Source organism: Pyrgilauda ruficollis, unplaced genomic scaffold (genome assembly GCF_017590135.1).
Source record: "Pyrgilauda ruficollis isolate IOZ18807 unplaced genomic scaffold, ASM1759013v1 scaffold56, whole genome shotgun sequence".
In the NCBI taxonomy this organism is placed as follows: domain Eukaryota; kingdom Metazoa; phylum Chordata; class Aves; order Passeriformes; family Passeridae; genus Pyrgilauda; species Pyrgilauda ruficollis.
Genome location: NW_024527266.1, coordinates 5,307,201 through 5,327,053, shown reverse-complemented (window position 1 = coordinate 5,327,053; position 19,853 = coordinate 5,307,201). Strand labels below are relative to the sequence as shown.

Genomic DNA, 19,853 nt, shown 5'->3' with positions numbered 1-19,853 from the left:
AATTCTGTCGAAATACCATAAACTATTTAGAGTGCAAGCTTCATCTGATATTTTTTTCTTTTCTCCAGGAAGGGTTGAAGGAAGCCAACTTTGTTTTTTGAGGCCCAACAGTTCTGACAGGATGTTAATTCTCTGAACTGTGTCAAACCTGAGAACTTTACCAATGCATGTAGCTAAGGGAGTAGTGGCAGTGAGCCATTGGGCAGCAATATATTTAAAGGACCCTGTCCTAAGAGAGTTCTACCTCTTATGTGTTTTCCTCATCAAGGCATCCCATTCAAATTGTCATCTTTTGTCTTCATATTTACTGAAATTTTAGACTGGGAGACTTGGAGCCCTTTATAACTACGGCACAAATTCCTTTTCAACATTCCTTTCTTCTGCATCCCATTCAAATTGTCATCTTTTGTCTTCATATTTACTGAAATTTTAGACTGGGAGACTTGGAGCCCTTTATATAACTACGGCACAAATTCCCTTTCAACATTCCTTTCTTCCTGGAAGTATGCTTCATCTTCAGTTGAAGAGTATCCTCTCTAAATCTTGAGGGTAGGAGTAGTCCTACCTCTGTGTCCTATTGAGCTTCTCAGTCTTGGGAAACAAGTAAACTAATACTTATTGTGGCAATAGATACTAGGATGATGAAAATAAAGATGACCATACATTGTTTGTGACATCAGTTCAAACAACCCCCCCCAGCAGGTAACTCTTATCAGTCATTATACTCCTGTTAGTCATTATGCTCCTGAGCGTCTTTTGAATGAACAGCGTTGGGGATGGGGACCCTTTACTTGCTGTTTTCTGTTCTCCTTGGTTAAACCTAGCCAGGCCAAATCAAAGGAAATAATAGGGTGGTTCCCAGAGACCTTTGCAGGTAGCATAGACAGAATGGGAAAGATTACTGCAACGTTTGAATGCAAAATTAGGTTAATGTTTTACTATTTTCTGCACAGCAGCTCTTCTGAGGACATTTTCCCTCCCCCCAGGTTTTTACTACTTTTTAAGGGCCTTTGTTAATAAATAAACTGTAGTTGTACATACTAAATAAACCCTCAGTATTCACAAGCAATAAGAAAGCCAAGTAGAGCTGTCTTTTCAGGCAGCAGGGCTGAACTTGGTTTGGGGATTGTATATGAGCTAACATGCCAAGCTCTCTGAAAGCCCCAAACAAATGCAAGCAATAACTTCAAACATAGGTTTTAGATGTTGAAATTCTCTGGGTAATATTCCCTGCTACATGATCCAAAGTCCCAAAAACCATGGTAGCTATGTGAAATCATAAGAGACTCTTGCAAAGAAAGAAGGCAGGCTAGATGAAAAACAGGCTGCAGAGTTTCCTCATACCTTGGACTATAACTGCAGTGTTCTCCCTTTCCAGGACACAAATGGCCTAAGTCACTTTTGCAGCCTTCTCTGTTGATTTGAGAAACATGTCTAAATACTGATCAACTGAGTCACAAGTGCGGATGCTGTGGGTTTCACATCTGTTTTCTGCTAATCAGAAGAAACTTTTAATTACTTGGGTTCTTATTTGTGTTTGAATCTTATCAAAGTTGTCTGATGCATGGATTTAGGGGTGGACAGGTGCTAAAAGCCTGTTCCTTCCTGCAGTCCCATCACCTGACCCTTCCTCCACACTCCTTCTCCACTTGGTGCAAGACCCTTGAGGACATGAAAACAGAGAAATCTGCAACTCTCCCAAGCTGCCATCAGTTGTGCGAACCAGTAACCCTCTGGGAGTCACCTTGGACTCCAACTAACTTTATCACATTTGCTGCTACATTCATAAAATGAACTTTTGGCTGTATTTATTAGCAAATTTTAATCTAGTTTACAGGGGTTTTTTGTTTTCTTTTGATTAGTTTTTGCCCACAGTTGGATTAGAAGCGTTCGGGTGTTTGGGTTGATGGGTTTTTTGTTTCAGTTTTTTTGTTTGTTTGTGAGTGAATTAGTGAAAGCACAGTGGTCCCTCTTCTGCTTTTGTTCTGGATTTTTTTGAAGATGGCATTGCAGGGAAAACCTACAGCCAAGACAAACTGTGGAAGGCTTTCTCCCACACCTGACTTTCATATTTTGCTGAACTGGGGGGAAAATCATTAAAGGGACACTTGTTTTTTTGTTTGGGCTTGTTAGTTGTTTTGTTTTTGGGGTTTTTTTTCATAAAATGAACCAGAAGGTTAAAGCATTAGGCAAACAACTGATTCATTAACACTTTATGCAATTTTAATTTTATAGAAAATTCTAAAAATGTTGGTAGACTTTGATTGGTCCAAGCTCTGGTGAAATGGCTGTTACCCTTCATGACTTACTTGATTCAGGCCTTTGTCCTTTGTTTAAGTGCTTTTTTTCTGTTTTGGTTTGGGTTTTTTTTTGTTTTTTTTTTTTTTTTTTTATTTTATTTCTCTACCCTCTTTAAACTTTTCTCAGCGATCCTGAAGTGCTGGAAAGCATTTTGGAGGAAAATCTTAAGCTTGCCAAGATGGCTTTATGCTGTTAAACTGGGGTTTTTACCCTTTTGTAAAGAAAAAAAACAAAACCAAGTGTGTAATGTGTGTAACTTCATAGCTGCTGTGCTGTGGCATTGATTCTGTGTGCTTGTGCATTCTCTCTCACATGTGCACACACACACACACACAAGCAATATTCCTGAAACCTGTTCATCTTTCTCCATTCTCTTGGCTCTGTTTAATGCTACTTCAAGGTTGAACATTTGTGCAAAGATGACAGTACAATAAAAGAGTGTGTGCATGAGTGTGTGTAAATGTGCATGAGAGAAAGGAAGTGGCTAATGGGAATGAAACTTGTTGCATTTTTCTCTGAAGGTTTTGAATTTGTTTCTTAATTAGGTCATGAGTAAAACATTATGGGCCCTGTTTGGTAACCTTATTAATGACTGGACTGCTTCACACCATCACTTAGTCTGAGGCAGAGATGTGTGGCTGACAGCCCCAAGGAGCTGGGGGGGTAAATAAAGTTAAAATAGCAGTTTGCAATGTATGTGAATTGAGATTAACTGCAAGAATCTTGTGTGCAGCTGGTCACATCAGCAGTTACTGCTAGGATTCTCATATTTACCAAAGTTGTCACTTTCCACCATGCAGCCTATGTAAGAAAGAATTCTGTAAAACATGCAAGAGTGCAGCTGCTAATTGAGTTTAAAGCTAGCTATGTTTCACATACTGCCTAAGTCACTTGTCATGACATACTTTTCAAGTTGTACATCTCAATTTGTTGAGATTTCATTAGTGGTTTCTTCTCTTACTATAATGAACAGTAAGTTCATGTGTTCTTAGCTGCAGATGAACCCTCATAATAGTATCTGTGCTTGTTTCCTTCTCAGACAAAATTAGCTATCTGCAATAGATGATATAGCGATTTTAACAGCTTTGTGCTGAGGATCTATCTAACTTATGATTATTATAAACATGAATACCTGAAATTAGCACTTCACTTGTGGACCAAGTGCTAAACTTAAGGTAACATGCAAATGCATCACTAGACTGTTCTAGTTCTGTGATGTGCTTCCCCTAGGGAAGATCTGATTTTGAGTTGCAATATGAAAAGGAAGCATTTATTTTACAGAGTTGGAATAGAATGATGAGTCCTTCATGGGTGGAGAACCAGTGTGGAAAACAGAAAATACAGTACCGAATATGTTCCTGTGGCAGAGAATAGCCTAACTCAGTTCTTGGCTTGTCTTCACGTTTGAGTTAACCCGTTACACAAACTACGCCATAAGTGGATTTCTCCTACCAATCTGTTGGGGCCAGTCAAAGACAGGACTATTGCTGGTACCTCAGCCAGTTGGGGTGGTACTTGAGGGTGCTTCTTAATCTGTCTTAGGGGTATCAGTTCAGTTACTTCAGTGAAGTTTACCACATTCGCCAGTTACGTTGTTCAATTCCTTTTGAACACACATCCTGGGCTGATCTGTGAGATGAGGAATATACAGCTGGTGATGATGGCTGACTGTTGCAGTCTTTAACAAATGCAGCTGTTGTAAAAATCTCTGTCTACTGCTTAAGAAATCACTGCCAAAATAAGCAGCCAGAAGTATGCTTACTGGGCCACTGGAAAAATAAATGTTGTGTAGGGGAATGCTTTGTTTGTGGAAACTTCTGGTGAGGCTTCATCATCCTTTTTTTATGATGCAGTGATCCCTTGCTGCTGTAATAGCCTTTTGGGGCTCTAGAAAGCCCTGGTGCTGCTGTGAGTTATGCTGAGAGATCAACATGGCCTGGAACTGGCCCAAAACTGGGGAAGTACAAAGATTCCCTGCAACTGTTTTTGCACACTCATAAGTAAAACTGCTGATCTTGTCAGTAGTCAAGGATATAGGCTTGTCTTTTGTAGCCATTTTTGACAGCTGTAGTTCTACCCCAACCACCACCACGTTTTGTATCTAGAAGTGTGTGTCAGTCTCTTCCACTGCTGTCATCTCCTGCTTAAACAATAACCATTAGCTACTAAATTTTTATTTATGGTGAAGTAATCCCAACCAAGCAGTGTACACTGTATTTGGCTCCTATCATGCACAATACTAAAAGGGTTTTTTGTTTCTTCCTAGCAACGTGTGCAGATGCATTTTATCAATAGTCATATTTGCATTTGTCTAGTACCAAGAGAAAAAGAGTGGGAGAGAATCAACCAAAACCAGTCAGAAGATGCCACTATCATAGGCCAAACTGAACAGATGCTGAGGTAGACAGAGCTTCATTGAGACTTAGCAGATTTCACCAGAGTGGGGGAAGAAACTTTTTTGTGTTCTCAGCTTTTTCCAGCTAAGGCCTTAGTTTGATTAGTAGTCACTAATATCAACTATGCAGATAAGTATTTACATGTTTCAGTGTTACATGCATTCCTTTCCCCAGCTACCCCTCTTAACACATATTGAAATTTTACCCAAAGAAAATGGAGTATTTTTGAATGTCTGTAATGCAGAACTTTTTGCTAATGTGAAAAAAAAAATTGTATTTTAAAAAAGAAACCCTTTCATTGATGCAACACGTAGTGTCAAGTGTCATGAAGTTGCTTGAGAGGGAAGCTAAAATCACTTCTTGTGACAGGTTTTAGTCTGAGAGTTTTGTAAAATATTCAGCTCTCAAAATTGGATTAAGAAGCTGCAGAAATGTTTTTTAATGTACAGATTGGATTTAGGAAGAAACTCATGAGACATCCCAGGTTTCTTTCCAGCATCAGAAGTGAATTAACTCAATTTCTCACTGAAATGAAGTTGCTTCTAAACAAGGGGAGTTACCAGCTAAATAAAAACTAAATCCCAGTCCCCAGGTATTTCTCACTGGTCTTTTAGTCTTGTTGTATGTAACTACAAATAACAATTTAGCTCAGAGGTGAGAATTGTAGTGTGTGTTTTATTGCCGGTGATTCCATCATGTAGCAATTAGTACCATGTTCTTGCATAGTTATCAAGATCTGTACTGGAAATAGATGGAGAAATTTTATTTTTGGACTACTGTTAAAAAAAAAAAAAAAAAACACCAAAATTAACTACTACTTTTTACCCCCCAAAAGTCTACTGAGGAGTGCTATATTTTAGCAGTTGAACTAGTATCCTTGTTAACATGATTTGTCTCTTGTAGTCTTTTACTGAGAGTTAGAAGCATTTAATGAGTAATCCTTAAAACATTGCCATTCTCTAGCTTAAGGTCAGGTGCTTATAATAAAAGGGCATCTGTGATGATAACTTCTGATGATACAAAATCTCTATGTTCAGAATACTTCATTGGGGGAAGAAAACAGGTGAGGGTACAAGTCCCTTTGGGCCTGCCTGTTAAAAGAGGGTCAGTGAAGAAGAGTGCCCTGCACAGCTAATGGCAGTGGGGAACATCCCCTCAACAGCAGTTTGGCCTCCGTATCCTTTGTTTGGTGTAACTTCTAATATATACAGATATATTTTAGCAAGTTTGGATATAGCCAGTTTAATTCTACCTGACTTGCTGTGGTCCCCCGGAAAATGAAGGGCTGGGAAACTATTTTGCTGCCTTTCACTGGGGAGCTCAGAACAAAAAGCTGGAGGAATTTTTTTTTTGTTATTAACACGTGTTAAATCACAGCTAGAATTCTTTGCATTCCTCAGCTTCAAACAAAGGAGTGCACAGTTACTACAAGATGCCAGACCTGTTTGAGTTGATGATTCCTGTGATGCTTTCCTCAGTCCAGCATGAATTTGTACAAGGTCACCTTCCCCCTTTTAACACTCTGGATCATAGGGCTTAGCAATGGAGAGAGGATCCCAACAGCCCTGTGCTTACCTGATGAGCTCTCCAGGGAAACTGCCCCGTGAAATGCTCCCCTCTTGTGACAGCAAGCCTGAACAACCAAACGCAGCTACATTTGGGTGGTAAGCACCACTTCCATTTGGATTTTTTAGGGAGATGTGTTCCAATAACTTCAAGGGATACTGTGTTTTAAATGTGTGATTTCTTTCCTCTCTCCTTATAAAACTGGACCTGAACACAAGTTTTGAGTTGTTGGGGTTTGTTTTTGTTTTGGGTTTGGTTTTTTTTTTGTAATAATCTCAGGACCTGAAAGATTGTAGCATTTAGTGTGTCTTAAAAATGATGTACTGTACCAGCCATGGATTTTGTAAATACACCTGTCTCCCTTTTTTGTATTTTAATTTTTTAAAAGTGTGTAAGGCTCTTTGCCAGAGGAACTGGTGCCTGCTTTATCTCCATCCTGAACTGAAGCAGGAAAAGGAAGCTGCTGCCTCAAAAGCCTGCGTCAGTTCCAATGCATATATTGTTGTGGTCAGTTTAATGGCTGTTAGTCTTTTGTTAGTTGGGAAGCTGGTTAGTTCCCTGCACATTCCCAGTTGTGGCTAGCAGAGCCCTGTCAGGGAGGCTAATTTTAACTCTCTTCTGTGTGACTACTTGACGTTTTCACTCCTTCCAGGTACTCAGGTTTCCTATCCCTGAGCAGTCCTATGTTTTCAGAGGTCAGGACTATTGGCCCTCTGTGCGAATAACTGGAGAGCATTTCATTCTATCAGTGCTCTGATCCAAACACAGTCCTGGGGTTCGTATCCTGCAAACCTTGTGGGGAACGCTGCCTTCACCTGTTCCAGAAGGGACTTGCCCTTTTCTGCTTTCCTGAAAGGAGCACAAGCTTTTTTTGGCAGCAGACTTTGCTCTGGGATCCACCCTTGCCGGCAGACCCCTGTTCTGCAGTAGGAGCCTTACTCAATTTGGCGTAGCTGTTCCCTGTCCCTGACTGCGACAGGCTTTTTCATGAGTGTACTTTTCTGTTTTTCTATGTGTCACGTGTCTGTGCTGTATTAAATAAAGAGGAATGTACATATTAGCCCCGTGTCTGTGATTTCTCACAAAAATAAAAACGGCAAAAGGTTTGACTTGAAGGGTTGGCCCTCTTGGGGCTTTTTGTCGGGTTTTTCTGTTTGGGGGTGGGGGTTCCTGCGGTCAGGGCAACCACCCGAGCAAGGGTAACACAGTGTGCAGGGGGCAGCGTTTAGAAAGCGTGGAAGGGAGCGCTTCCCTGTGGGAACACCGCGTTCTGCCGAGCTGCGGCCGCACAACGCCATTGAGGGACCTCGGCGCCGGCTCCCAGGGCGCCGCGCGCAGCCGCGCCGGGCGGCGCTGCCCAATCACCGGCCTGCATTACACGCCATAAAAGGAAAGTGGGCGGAGACGGCAAACAAGTAAGCACATAGACAGGAGTTTGTCATAGCAGCCCCAGTGGCCTAATGGATAAGGCATTGGCCTCCTAAGCCAGGGATTGTGGGTTCGAGTCCCATCTGGGGTGGGCTCTTTTTTTTGCATTCGAGCCGCGCCGCTTTCCTGACGTTTGCGAGCGGCTGGCTGTCCCGGGTCTGCGGCTCTTGGGCTTCTTCTTGGGCGTCCCTTTCTGGCTCCAGCGGAACCCGTAGCGCCTTTTAAACCGGAGACCCCAGAGCTCGCGGGAACGCGCCCGCGGCCCAAGCCGGATTCCCGCAGTATGATGCGCCTCTCTTACGGCTCCCGGTGCTCCCGCTCCGTTACCACAGGTCGGTTACGAGGCGTAGAGCCCAGCGCGAGGCGTGGAGCGAGCACGGCCCGGCCTCGGCGCTGGATCCCCGGCACTTGACCAGCGCCGATCGCAATGGCGCGGGAGGGCGGCAGAGAGTAGGAGGAGGCGATCGTTCGCTCGGCGCTCGACTGCCCGCACTGCCGGGGCGCGAGGGCGAGGCCCGGCGGCGGCGCTCGATTGGCCGGCGCGCCCGCGGAAGATGGCGGCCCTGGGAGCCCCGCTGCGCACCCTGCGCGCGCTGCTGCGCGAGCTGCGCCACGCCGCCGGCCGCTCCTATCGCGACAGCCCCGCCTATCGGCACGTGCTCGCCGCCTTCCGCGCGCACCGGGTACGCGCGGCCTTCCCCTCCCCTCCCCACCGCCCCACCGGCAGCGCCCGGGGCTCGGCCCGGCCTCGGCGCCGCCCTGACCGCCGCTCCCCGCAGGTGACCAGCGAGAAGCTGTGCCGGGCCCAGCAGGAGCTGCACTTCCAGGCCGCCACCTACCTGTGCCTGCTGCGCAGCGTGCGCGAGCACGAGGCCCTGCACCGCGAGTTCCACGGCAAGGGCGAGCGCTCGCCCCAGGAGGTCGCCGGGCTGGTGGGCTTCAGACTGCCGCAGCAGCCGGGAGGGAAGGGCTGAGACAGCGTGCGCTCAGCGGGACCGCTGCGCTCAACGTTCATTCCTCGATAGATAAATAAATAAATAAATAAATATCCTAGAGCTACTGGAGCGGGCTGGGTTTTTTAGCAGGTGCTTTTTGTCAGTTTTAGGTTGTGGTGTGAAAGCCGTAACTTGAGACGGCCAAGCCCCTGTCCCTTTATCGGGGTTCCCAGACGCCCGTCCCGTCCTGGTGAATGTGTGTTGTGTTGGGACCTCCCGCGGGCTCACAGAGAGGTTGTTCGTAGCGGAAAAACACGCCAGGCTTCACTGCCAGCTGCTCGTCCGAGGGGCTCCGGGGTTCGTGGTTCCCCCACGGGAATCAGGAGTGGTAGGTGAATTGGTGCAGTGTTTCCTGAAGCACTTTCCAGCCATATTCTGTGCACGTGGGATTCCCTGCTCTCCCAAGAACAAAGGTCTCTTCTGTGCAGCGTCTGTGGATTCCGGCCAGCACTGCAGCAGCACAAACCTCTTCCACCTTAAAGGTTTTTTTGGGTTTTTTTCCGTGGCAGTAGCGATTCAGAGAGATGAATTCTTCATGAGTTACAGGTTTCTCGTGTCCCTGAGAAGCTGACTGTGAACTGCCGGCCTCCTGTGCTGCCCTGTCCCTCGGAACCTCAGAAAAGCTGAGGGGAACTGACTGCAGGCAGGCACAGCAACGGGACTGCCTTCACTGCCTTCTCCCACTCACCTCACGAACCGGAGCAGCGAGTTTCCTTTCATAAAAGGCCTGGAGTTGCTGCTGTTCACAGGAGAGTGTCGAATTGTGTGCAAGATATGTAAGAAATCTATAACAAGTATGACTTTAAATGGCTAAAAATGTGAGGTTTACCTGGGGAGAAGCCTGAAGCAACTCTAAGAAAATTAAAGTGTGTTTGTTGGGGTTTTTTTACTGCCAGGGAAAACACAGTGTTCTGTCAGAAAAGTGTTGCAAAGAGAATCAGTTCATCTAAGTCTACTGATTCCTTCCCCTGTATTTAAAACTTGGGGATGGTTTAATCCCTACAGTATAGTGAATAGGCACAACAGATCCTTAAAAAAAGGAAAATTTGGGCTGCTTACATACTGCGAGGAGATGTGACCTACAAGTTTTAGGGTTCTGGTGACCAGAATTCCAGTTTGCAGGTCTTACAGTGTCTCACTAGTTAAATGGTGTTTTTTTTTGAAAAGCCTCGATATAATGGCTGGAAAAGTATCAACCTATTTTCAGTAAGTCAGAGTTGTGGGATGTCACCACACACTGAGAATGGCTGTGACACACTGCTTGCTCAAGATTATTCAATGAAAACTGCTGCATTCTATACTATATCGCTCGAGAAGGGAAATAAAAAAATTAAAAATAAATTAAAAAGCGATCATTTGGCCAGACACAGATGCTCTTTAAAGAGTAGAAGGAACTAAAGTGTGTTACAGAAGAGCATCTTGTCTGCAAGTCCTGAAATACAGCTAACCACAGGGGTGAGGGGGTTATTGTAAGGGGAGTTGCGTGTTGCCCCTTTTCACTCCTGTGGAGCTGACCTTGAACACCCGCGCTTGTGGGCGAGTAGAACTGATCTTTGTGGTGGGTTTTGGGCACTAGATAGCAACACGACGGTTGCCAAAGGAAGAGTCACAAAATGCAGGCGTTAGAATGGGTAAAATTCGTTGGTTTTTTTGTTTTGTTTTAGTTTTTTTTAATGGATCTTGATGCCCTGTAAATTGAATTATCAGCCACGCATGCCGGTAGGCTCAGTTTTAATTCTCCAGTTAGCGGGGTATTACAGTAACTTGTGTCTCCAGGACTGTACCCGGCACTCGAGAGAAGCAGGGGCAGTGGCAGCGGGGCCGCTCGTCACTCCAGGAGGGAATTGTCCCCCGGAGGGAATTGTCCCCACGCGCACGCTGTCCCCGCGCTGCTCCCGCCCCGCCCGGCGCCGCCGCTGACCCGGAGACCGTGACGTCACACCGACCACGCGGGCCTCCCTGGCCAATCAGCGCGCCCCAAGGGCCCATCCCGGCGGCCCAATCAGGAGCCTCGCCGCGCGGTGCGTCACTGGCCAATGGGCGAGCGCCGAGGCCCGTCCGTGCTGACGTCGCGGAGCGGACGAAGGAGCGCAAGGCGCGTGCGCGTGGGTTTCCGTTCCCGCCGGCGCGCGCGCGTGGCGGGCGCGGGAGGGAGCGGGAGTGAGGGAGCGTGTGGGGGCGCCAGGCGGCGGCACCGGCTCCGGCACCAAGCGAGTTTCCCGCTCCGCTTCCCACCGGGAAAGCCAGGCGGGGGCAGCGCCCGCTCCCTCCCTCCCTCCGCGGCGGCGGGGGAGCGGCCCCGCCCGTGACGCGAGGGGCAGGGCCGAGCGCCCGCCGCGCCTCGGGCCTTGTAGGCCGCTGTCGGCGTGACTCGGCCGGGCCGCGCCGGCCCCCCCCGCGCTCAAGATGTCGGCGCAGGCCCAGATGCGCGCCATGCTGGACCAGCTCATGGGCACGTCCCGGGACGGTAAGTGCCTCCCCGGCCGCGGTGGGGCGGGGAGGAGGGGGCGGAGCCGCCGCAGCCCCGGAGGTCACGGCGGTACCGGGCGGGCCGGGCGATGTTCGCCGTGATTGGCAGGCCCGGAGCCCGTTGCCCGCACCCCCCGCGGGGCGGGGCTGCCGGGGCCGTCGGCGGCGGGGTGGGGGGAGCCGGGCGACGCCTCCCCCGCGGAGCTGCCGGCGCCGGCGGCGCTGCTGCTGTTGGAGATCCGCGGCTGGCGGTGCCCGCGGCGCGCAGCCTTCCCGCCCGGTCACCGTACGGGGCACACCCCCTTGCGAGATTCTGATCATCCAGGGGAGGACATAGCGAACCACAAAAATCCCCCCAGACCAACAGCCCCTTCAGCAGAGCAGGGTGGGGTTTTGTGTCGTGATAGATTTGTCTAAATTCTGGCCCGGACCACTGTGCTAGTCAGAAGGCGGATATGGCTGTTGTTTTCTGAAAGGCAATGTGGGATTGACCCAACCGGACAGATTCTTTTAAAAACAAGCCCTAAACAGCCAAGTAAAAGCTTAACATCTGGAGGCAGTCATACCCCGAGAGAGATACGAGATGTACGAGGTCAGGTTTCAGATCGCTCTGCGATCACACAGTGGACAGTATTGCTGTGTAAATCTTCCCGCAGTTCTTGTCACGGTGCGTGGCCATCAGCTTGTCAGAAAGTCTGAACCGGCACTCGCCCATCAATCCAGATACTTGTGGGACTGCTAGAGAAGAACAGTTCCGCTTAGGCTGTGCAGTTCTTAACTTGCAAACAAGAGAATTCTGCACCCGAGGGTAGGCAGCAATTAGAGATAATTTAAATGTTCTGCAGACTCGGTCTGTACTCACTCTTGCAGACGTGTTATGTTTGTGGAAGCTGCGTGTTGATTTAAGAGTTACCTGTGTCCCTGTGCACCGAGTAGGATGTGGGAGGTGGGACGTACCGTGTGTGTCCGGATCATCTCTCGGTACTGGCCTAATGTGCTATGGCAGCTTTTTTTAGTATAATCTAGAATTTTGAAAGATCTAACTGGTTTACGCATACTCCTTGTATCGTGAATGCTTTTTGCCGAGTTCTAAATTACTGTTCCGCGAAGATTGCCTTCCAGAGTAAGGCTGTTTAGTGAGTTGTCATCATACAGCATCTAATTTGGGGAAGTTTTGTCTTGCTTCAGAAGATTTTCCAGTACTTCCTCCTGTTGTGGCTATGTGTGTCTGAGTGCTTGGCAAAGTAACGTTGTGCTTATGGGACTCAAGTGTTCCCAGTGTTGGCACCCAGATTGCTGTCTCAGTGCTACCCTAATGCTACACAGAAGGTCTGAGGGGCGTGGAGGAGCTGTTTCAGTTTCTGAAGGTATTTTCTGTTGGGTGGTGGGAGAAGAGTGTCATTTACTTGAGACAGCTGCCCAAAAATGTTAAGTGACTAAAATCTAAACCAAGAATAACCATTTCAGGCTATATTTTCTTTGGCTTTGTAAGAAGGCAGTTATTGTATTGATAATTGTAGTCCCTCTCTGTGCTATGGCAGCTTTTTTTAGTATAATCTAGAATTTTGAAAGATCTAACTGGTTTACGCATACTCCTTGTATCGTGAATGCTTTTTGCCGAGTTCTAAATTACTGTTCCGCGAAGATTGCCTTCCAGAGTAAGGCTGTTTAGTGAGTTGTCATCATACAGCATCTAATTTGGGGAAGTTTTGTCTTGCTTCAGAAGATTTTCCAATACTTCCTCCTGTTGTGGCTATGTGTGTCTGAGTGCTTGGCAAAGTAACGTTGTGCTTATGGGACTCAAGTGTTCCCAGTGTTGGCACCCAGATTGCTGTCTCAGTGCTACCCTAATGCTACACAGAAGGTCTGAGGGGCGTGGAGGAGCTGTTTCAGTTTCTGAAGGTATTTTCTGTTGGGTGGTGGGAGAAGAGTGTCATTTACTTGAGACAGCTGCCCAAAAATGTTAAGTGACTAAAATCTAAACCAAGAATAACCATTTCAGGCTATATTTTCTCTGGCTTTGTAAGAAGGCACTTATTGTATTGATAATTGTAGTCCTGCTCACCCTGTAATTCCTAAACCACATGTGCTGAACTGTTCAGAAACTAACTGGCTAGAAAGGAAGCATTTAAACAAAATAGGCAGGATGGGGAGGGATAAGGAGAAAAGACCATTTGTAAAGCTGGCTTCCATGATTGGATTGAGGATCTCTGTGTAACATCATTCTATTAAAAAAAAAAAGCCCAGTGGAGCTGGAGCATCAGCATCATTTATACTGAATTGTACACAGGGATTGAAAATGAACCTTTTTGTGCAGAGCTGGTACTTAATAAATCCAAGGCCAGGCTCAAGGTCATTGAAATATTGCTAACATTGAGAATGATGGGGTTTGGGGTCGTTAGGTTTTTTATTATTCCTCTTACCTTTGACAAGTACTCTATTTCTGTTAACATGCAAATTGCAGCTTTTTATTAGAGTGTGTCAGTTCTTTAATTTCTTGGTAGGTCAGAACTTTAATTTCACCACTTGTCCCCATTGCCTTTGATTTTGCTCTCCCTGGCAACACATTAGAGTTTAAAATGCAATAGAGTTTCAGAAAAAATAATCTTTCTTGGGCAATGTTTTTGTTTTATGCTGTTCAATATTGCCAGAGTGCTTTTTAGTTTTATACTTTAAAAAGTCTGGCAGGTCTTTTTGTCTTGTTCCGGGCTTTTTTGAGAAACCTAGAATATGAAGGCTTAAAAATCTTACCTCTTTTAGGAAAGGTAGATCAAACATTTGATCTTGTCAGTGGGAATAGAAAAAATTCAGAGGTAAATTTAAAACCAGCAGCCGTGCCTGAATATATGTAGGGGGCTTTTTTCTTTGGGTCTTTTTTTCCCTTTTAGGTTATTGTATCATTTGTAGAAAATATGAAAATGCTCAGAAAATGATTTTGAAAATTCCTCAATCAGATGCTCAAACATGGTTTTAGGAGATGAGCTGTAGGCTGTAATTTGTGGGACAATGTGCACACTCATGACTGGTGTCCCTAGGGCCAGAAAGGAAAAGCCTGGAAGGTGTAGTGATTAAGTGTTTTTATAGATTTGCTGTTAAGCTCTGAGAACACCTAGAAAGCACAGTTCCATATTGATCACAGTGATTCAGAAGATACCCACCAAGCTGTAGGAATATTAATGAAAAATGATCTGTGTTAGAGAGGAGACTTCTCTTGTCCAGCAGGGCTGCCCAGCACGCTCCATGCAGAAGCCGGGTGTGCTGCTCCAGGCCTGCCCCTGGCTGTACCCTTTTCCAGAGGGCAGGGACAGCTGAGATCTTCCCCTCTTCCTTGGCAGCCTGCTGCCTCCCTTGGCTGACTTTGGGCAGCAGGATGGATGCACTGGCAGTCCCAGGGCATCGCTGGCTGGCTGCTACCTGCCAGCATGTGGGGCTCAGCAGCCTCTTGGCAGCTGCTGTGCCCAGTGCTCCCTGCTTGCCTTTGCTCATGTGACAGACACCTGACAGAGAGTGCCACTGAGGGGACTTGGCTGCTGCATCTCAGGACTTGCCAGCGAGTTCCCATTCTTAAAATATGGCTGGGTTGTCTGAAAAGCAGTTGTGTTGGTGATGTCAATACAAAGAAATGTCTGAATGGCAGGAGTGGTCCTTTTACACACCTGGGAAAACATTTATTAATTATTATTTAAAAGCACATGGGTTTTTGAAAATACATTGCATATTACCTAGGTTAACCTTCTCTTGCACACTTCTCTGACAAGTGGAAAGCTGAATTGGATGTGGACTGTACCAAAATTTAAAAAAAAAATAAAAGAATCTTTGATTCTGAATGCTAGTAGAAACCTGGTCTTTTTTAATATAGTCATGACTGCAGGCTGAAAAAAAATCTCTGAAATGGCATTCCAAACACTGATAACCTGCCATACACATATTCCATATGTCAATAGTTAAAAGGTTAGCTCAAGTTGAATTTTTTGTTGTTGACTGGAGCTGCAGGAACTTGTCATTTAGCAGTACATAGCACATAGAAAAGTGTGACTTTTGTTTTTTAGAATACTGTTTTTGAACTGTGAAGTTGAGTAAGCTTTCTTTAATAGTATGCTTAGGTGAACCCTGCTTTTGCCATCCCTGTTCTCCAGAAGACAGGAGTGAACCTTACAGATGGGATCATAACTATAAATTGAGTCATTTGCAAATTGGGTGAAATGTTAACAATTGATATTAGGATCCTCAGGATTGGGTCTTTTTCCATTATATAGTTTAAATGGGCAAAGATTGAAAACTTTTCTGTTAAAGGGCTGATGGGAAGTATCCCACTTGATCTTGAATCAGCTTATCTTGCCCAAGTGTTTCATTTTCCCCCTGGTCAGTCATGTGCTCTGCCTTGCTGCAGGAGTGCTGGAGTCAGCCTGAGGAGCTGGTTGGAAGCGCAGGGTGAAGCAGGATCATTACTTGTGACAGCAGTGCAGGCACAGCAGATCCCAGTAGCCCTGGTGCCACACAACATCTTGAAGCTGCTAAGACTTGACTGTTGCAGAGAAATGTGGTGATGGTTTGTGTTTTTAAAATAATTGCCACCACTTCAAAATTAGTCTACAGTTAGAAAATCTAGCTAAGTTAATTAGATTCTCTTAAGAGACAGATGGATTTGTGCATGCTTCTGAGACTTACATGTGGTCATGAAAAGGTTCTCCCAAGCTTCTTAACAAATACTATGCTATGTGACCAGCAGAAAAATCTCTGGAGCCTTTAGACAGAAGCCATATATATATGAAGTGCCAGTCAGCTCCTTTTGCTTCACCTGCTGGCTTTTTGAGCTGAGCTGCCGTGTTTGAAGTCTTCAGCTCAGTTCTTCAGCTGTTACTAGCAAACACACTTGTTGTAGGTCATCTTGTTCTGCCTTCGAAGCTTATAATGCCCTTTTTGCATCTGTTCACATCCTGACTGGTTTTTCTGGGTTATGTTCAGTTATCCTTAGTAGTGATTAGTAATGTGAGACTTTTCTGTCCTCACTGTTTGAAAGGAATTGAAGTGACACTCCTGTGCTTATTTTACTCATCCTGTGTTTGGTGGCACGTTTTATATGGTAACAGAGGTGTAATCTAGAACTTGTAACCCATTTTAGATTTTTTTTTTTTGTTTTAGTATGGGATTATTGAAGAATTTCTGTGTACTTAACAATGGGTGGAGGGTTTATGTTGGTATTTGCAGGGTTAGGTAGATTTTGGTTTCCACTTTGCTTCATGCTTGGAGGTAGAAGGTGGTATGTGTGTATAAACTTTGATGGATCGTTGTTGAGGATTTTGTAGCCATTTTGGGTAGCTGCAGGCTGAGAGCCAGGCTAGGAAGCCAAGAGCCTCTTCCAAGAGCTGCTTTCAAATGCAGAGCAGCAGCAAAGGCAGAGAAAAATACCTCATATACAGGAATTTCTGCTAAACCTCCCCAAAATGTTGAACTGAAATCAGCTCAGAAATCTGAAAGTAGTCACAACACACGAACTTCATGGAAAGGTGCTTTATTTATGTCAAGGACAATTTGTCAATCAGGAGTGATCAGGTTTTTAAGAGCAATGACAGTGTCTAGTGAATTGTCTGTATTTTCTGGCTTTGTTATAAAATTCTGATAGTTTAGACCTTAAAAATGATGGGAACAGTGAAGAACTTGAGGAATTATTCTCTACCTGGGATGCTGTCTAAAATGGCATTTATGAAGAAGCAAATGGGCAAATTCATACCTCAAGGAAAACCATTCCTATATTTGTTCAACTTGTAATGCATTAGCTAAAGGATGGTTTCATTATATTCTGCTTTCATTAGTGTTGCTTCAGTCATGGTGTAAAACAGTAGCAGTCCTGGTTAGAAGTATGTATTACTCTAAAATTGTTAGGATCAGGACATGTCCAGTGTTAATGACAAGAGTATCAGAATTAGCTCCCCATTCATTGTGCTGCAGGAACAGGATCTTCTGTGCCTGCATAAGCCTCAGATAAATAATGGTGTTGGATACTGCTTAGAGAGGGCTTGCTTTGTGGGTGGAATTTGATACACAGTTTTTAAACACATACTCCACCCTGTTAGTAGTTCTTGAATAAAGCTTTCAGAGTCCCTTGCCAACGTGTGGGACTCATGCTTCAAAAATTTGAGTGGAAAGTTAACCATCTTTTTGTTGATGTACCTTAATTCAGGAAGTCAACAGCATGAAAATGAAAATTCACTTTGTTTCCTTTGCGTGGATTGCACCACTGGTTTACAATTAGAGGTTACAGTTGGATTATAAAGGGTAATTCTCATCAGTGCTTTGGGATTGTTGACGGTAGCGTATTAGAGTACGTCAGACTAGTGAGAGATGCGGGATGAAAGAAGTCACTGTTAGGAGCATGTTACTGTGCTAAGCATTGTTGATGTATAAGTGTTCGTTCTGCTGGTTTGTGATTAAAATACACCGAACAGGAATGACATTGTGGTGGCCTGCTCATAGATTAGACTTGGGAGTTCAAAGTGAATTGTGTAGTACAAGTGCACATTGTAAGCTTAACCTCTGGATGTTCCTTAATCAGCAGCATGCAGTGATCTTAAATGTTGATGTTAATTTTGTAGTCAGTATGTTTTATACAGAACAGAAAACTTCCTTTAGAAAGTTTACATTACTGCCATAATCTCTTGAATATTTGTGTATCTTGTGTGCAGTTTCCTTATGCTTGTAAAGGATATGAAATTTGCAAATATAGAAGTTTCCTTGGTGTTTTGCTTTTTTTCTTTTCAGTTTTGTTTCAAAGTTCTCTGTTTACTGGGAAAGTAATCTCTTAGAGAAATATGATTTGGGACAGGTACTTTAAGTAAAATTAAAGCTGATGCTTCTTGGGGAAAATTCAGTTTATCTTTTCTCCATATAAATTTTATCAACCATATGATTTTTCTTTTGGTGGAAAAAATCTAATTTGAAACACAGAGATGGCTTACAGTAATAGATGTTGACTCCTGTAATGACCTGGTAAATTACTTTCATTTCTGTAATGAGCACAAGTCTTAAAGATCAAGTAGTCAAATATTGTGCTGTTCTTCAGAGGCAGGGTTAAATAAACTGCTCTTCTGAGCTGATTTAATTATTTACCTATTAAAATAGAATTTGTAATAAGGTCTGAAATGTCAGTGATTATGTCCTCTTTATAGATGTTCAAGAATACTTCTAAAACTTAGGTGACTCCAGCTACTTGGTGCCTGGGTGCATTACTTTCTTATTACAGAATATATAAAGCTTTTTTTTAATACTCATTTATTTAGATTTAGCATTCACTTGTTTGTTTGACCATACAAAGAAGGTATCAACTTCCCTGCAGTTTGACAGGCAGAAGTAGCATCTTAGTTACCTACTGTACTGCAGAAGTCCTTGTCTTAAGAACACATCTGTTTGTGTTGTTTTAGTTCTTAGAAGGCATCTGCATAAATCTCATTTGCTGTTGTAGGCAGAATGTCAGGTGCACAGTGGATCCACAGATTTTATTCTTCCCTTCACCCCTCAGCAACCTGTGTAGATCCCAGGCCATCACCCTTTCAGGATGATTCATCTGTAGGTCAGCAGCAGAATAAATCTTCTGTCTTTGCCAAGAGGTGTGCACTGTTTAGGAATATTGGAGCTCACAAAATTCATGAAGGAATAAAAGCATTTTCTTATCAGACTTGCAAATGAGCTGCCAGAGGGACAAAACAGTCAGTCGCTGTTAGAATGTGATATATGACACTTGTTTTTTTTAAACTCTTCCTTCTGAAACAGCATATATTAAAAAAAAATGCTAATGTATAAAATTACTTTTTGTAGAAAAGAAAATGTAAATACCCCAATCATATTTGTAAGGGAACCTTTCTGACAGTTTTTTAAAATGTTTAAAGGCACAGTGCAGAAAGAATAAAAGTTGAAAGTACAAATACAAGTGTTTAAAGTATTCTTGAGGCGGTTCTTGATCACTTTCTGCCACTTTTTTTTTCCTATGCTGTCTTCCTCAGGTTGGTAATTGTGATTATCATGCTAGCCAGTTTGATGAAAAAGGACTGTATTTCAGCTGTAGTGTCAGTACCTAATTGTGATAGAGGTGTGAAAAAAGGTATTTGGAGGTAATGTCTGTGAAAATACTATTTGCCAACTTTACTTAAGGAACATGAGTCTTTCAGCAATTTTCTGGTCTTGGTAACTCCTTGACTCCCGATAGATTAGTGCTGTTAGGCCATCGGCTTTGGGGTTTTTTTTAAATAAGTTATTTTGTTGATGTGTCTTTATATAGAAGAATCTTTACAGTCAACATGTGTTTCTAGATGCTGTGTTAAAATTGCTGGCAGAGTCTATTATTCTATACAAACTGAACAATCTGGCCCCTTGTTTTATTTATAAAGGTTCAATGTATCTTTGCCTGCCTACATCAATCTGCAAGGGAGTGTCAGAAAGGCCCCGCATTCGCCGAGCCGTGAGTTATCAATAACTTTTCAGATGTGTTAATGAATGTGGAACAAACGCAGTTATGTGTTTAAAAACTAAAGATCCACCTCCTAAAAAGAAAAAAAAAAAGCAAAAAAAAAAAAGCAAAACTCTTTACTGCAGTAGTAGGCATGATTATAAAGGGATTACTCTGAATTTTTAATACTGTAAGTATAACCAAGCAGTAAGGTTGCCCTCTAGAAAACCTATTGTTGAACTGCTTTGAAGCTCTTTG

The 19,853-nt window shown here is 44.2% G+C and overlaps 2 protein-coding genes and 1 non-coding gene across 6 annotated transcripts in view; all 3 read left to right on the top strand.

Annotated features, from left to right (window-relative positions):
- The first annotated feature begins 7,709 nt into the window (after window positions 1-7,709).
- Window positions 7,710-7,782, top strand: TRNAR-CCU. The gene has a single exon. It is a non-coding gene; the product is annotated as a tRNA-Arg (tRNA).
- A 330-nt stretch (window positions 7,783-8,112) lies between these two features.
- Window positions 8,113-8,746, top strand: FMC1 (formation of mitochondrial complex V assembly factor 1 homolog). Its single transcript, XM_041481367.1, has 2 exons — window positions 8,113-8,374; window positions 8,471-8,746. The coding sequence occupies exons 1-2, from the start codon at window positions 8,246-8,248 to the stop codon at window positions 8,663-8,665; spliced, it is 324 nt and encodes a 107-aa protein (XP_041337301.1). The 5' UTR covers window positions 8,113-8,245; the 3' UTR covers window positions 8,666-8,746.
- A 1,821-nt stretch (window positions 8,747-10,567) lies between these two features.
- LOC121361058 (putative RNA-binding protein Luc7-like 2) overlaps window positions 10,568-19,853 on the top strand; it is a 30,690-nt gene continuing 21,404 nt past the window's right edge. For 2 of the 4 annotated variants that reach the window (XM_041481365.1, XM_041481364.1), the window contains exons 1-2: window positions 10,581-11,153; window positions 19,537-19,607. Coding sequence is in view for 2 of the 4 variants with exons in the window: in XM_041481361.1 (XP_041337295.1) it covers window positions 11,093-11,153 (61 nt within the window). In the remaining 2 variants the exon portion in view is untranslated. Of the gene's footprint in view, window positions 11,154-19,536; window positions 19,608-19,853 lie in introns of all 4 variants that reach the window. The other 2 variants (XM_041481361.1, XM_041481362.1) reach the window with 2 other exon arrangements.

What these genes read in the sequence shown, in the direction of transcription:
- FMC1 (XM_041481367.1), top strand. Translation starts at nt 8,246, where the DNA reads ATGGCGGCCCTGGGAGCCCCGCTGCGCACCCTGCGCGCGCTGCTGCGC. An exon ending in CCGCCTTCCGCGCGCACCGG is followed by an intron (nt 8,375 to 8,470) that starts GTACGCGCGGCC and finishes CGCTCCCCGCAG; the next exon opens with GTGACCAGCGAGAAGCTGTG.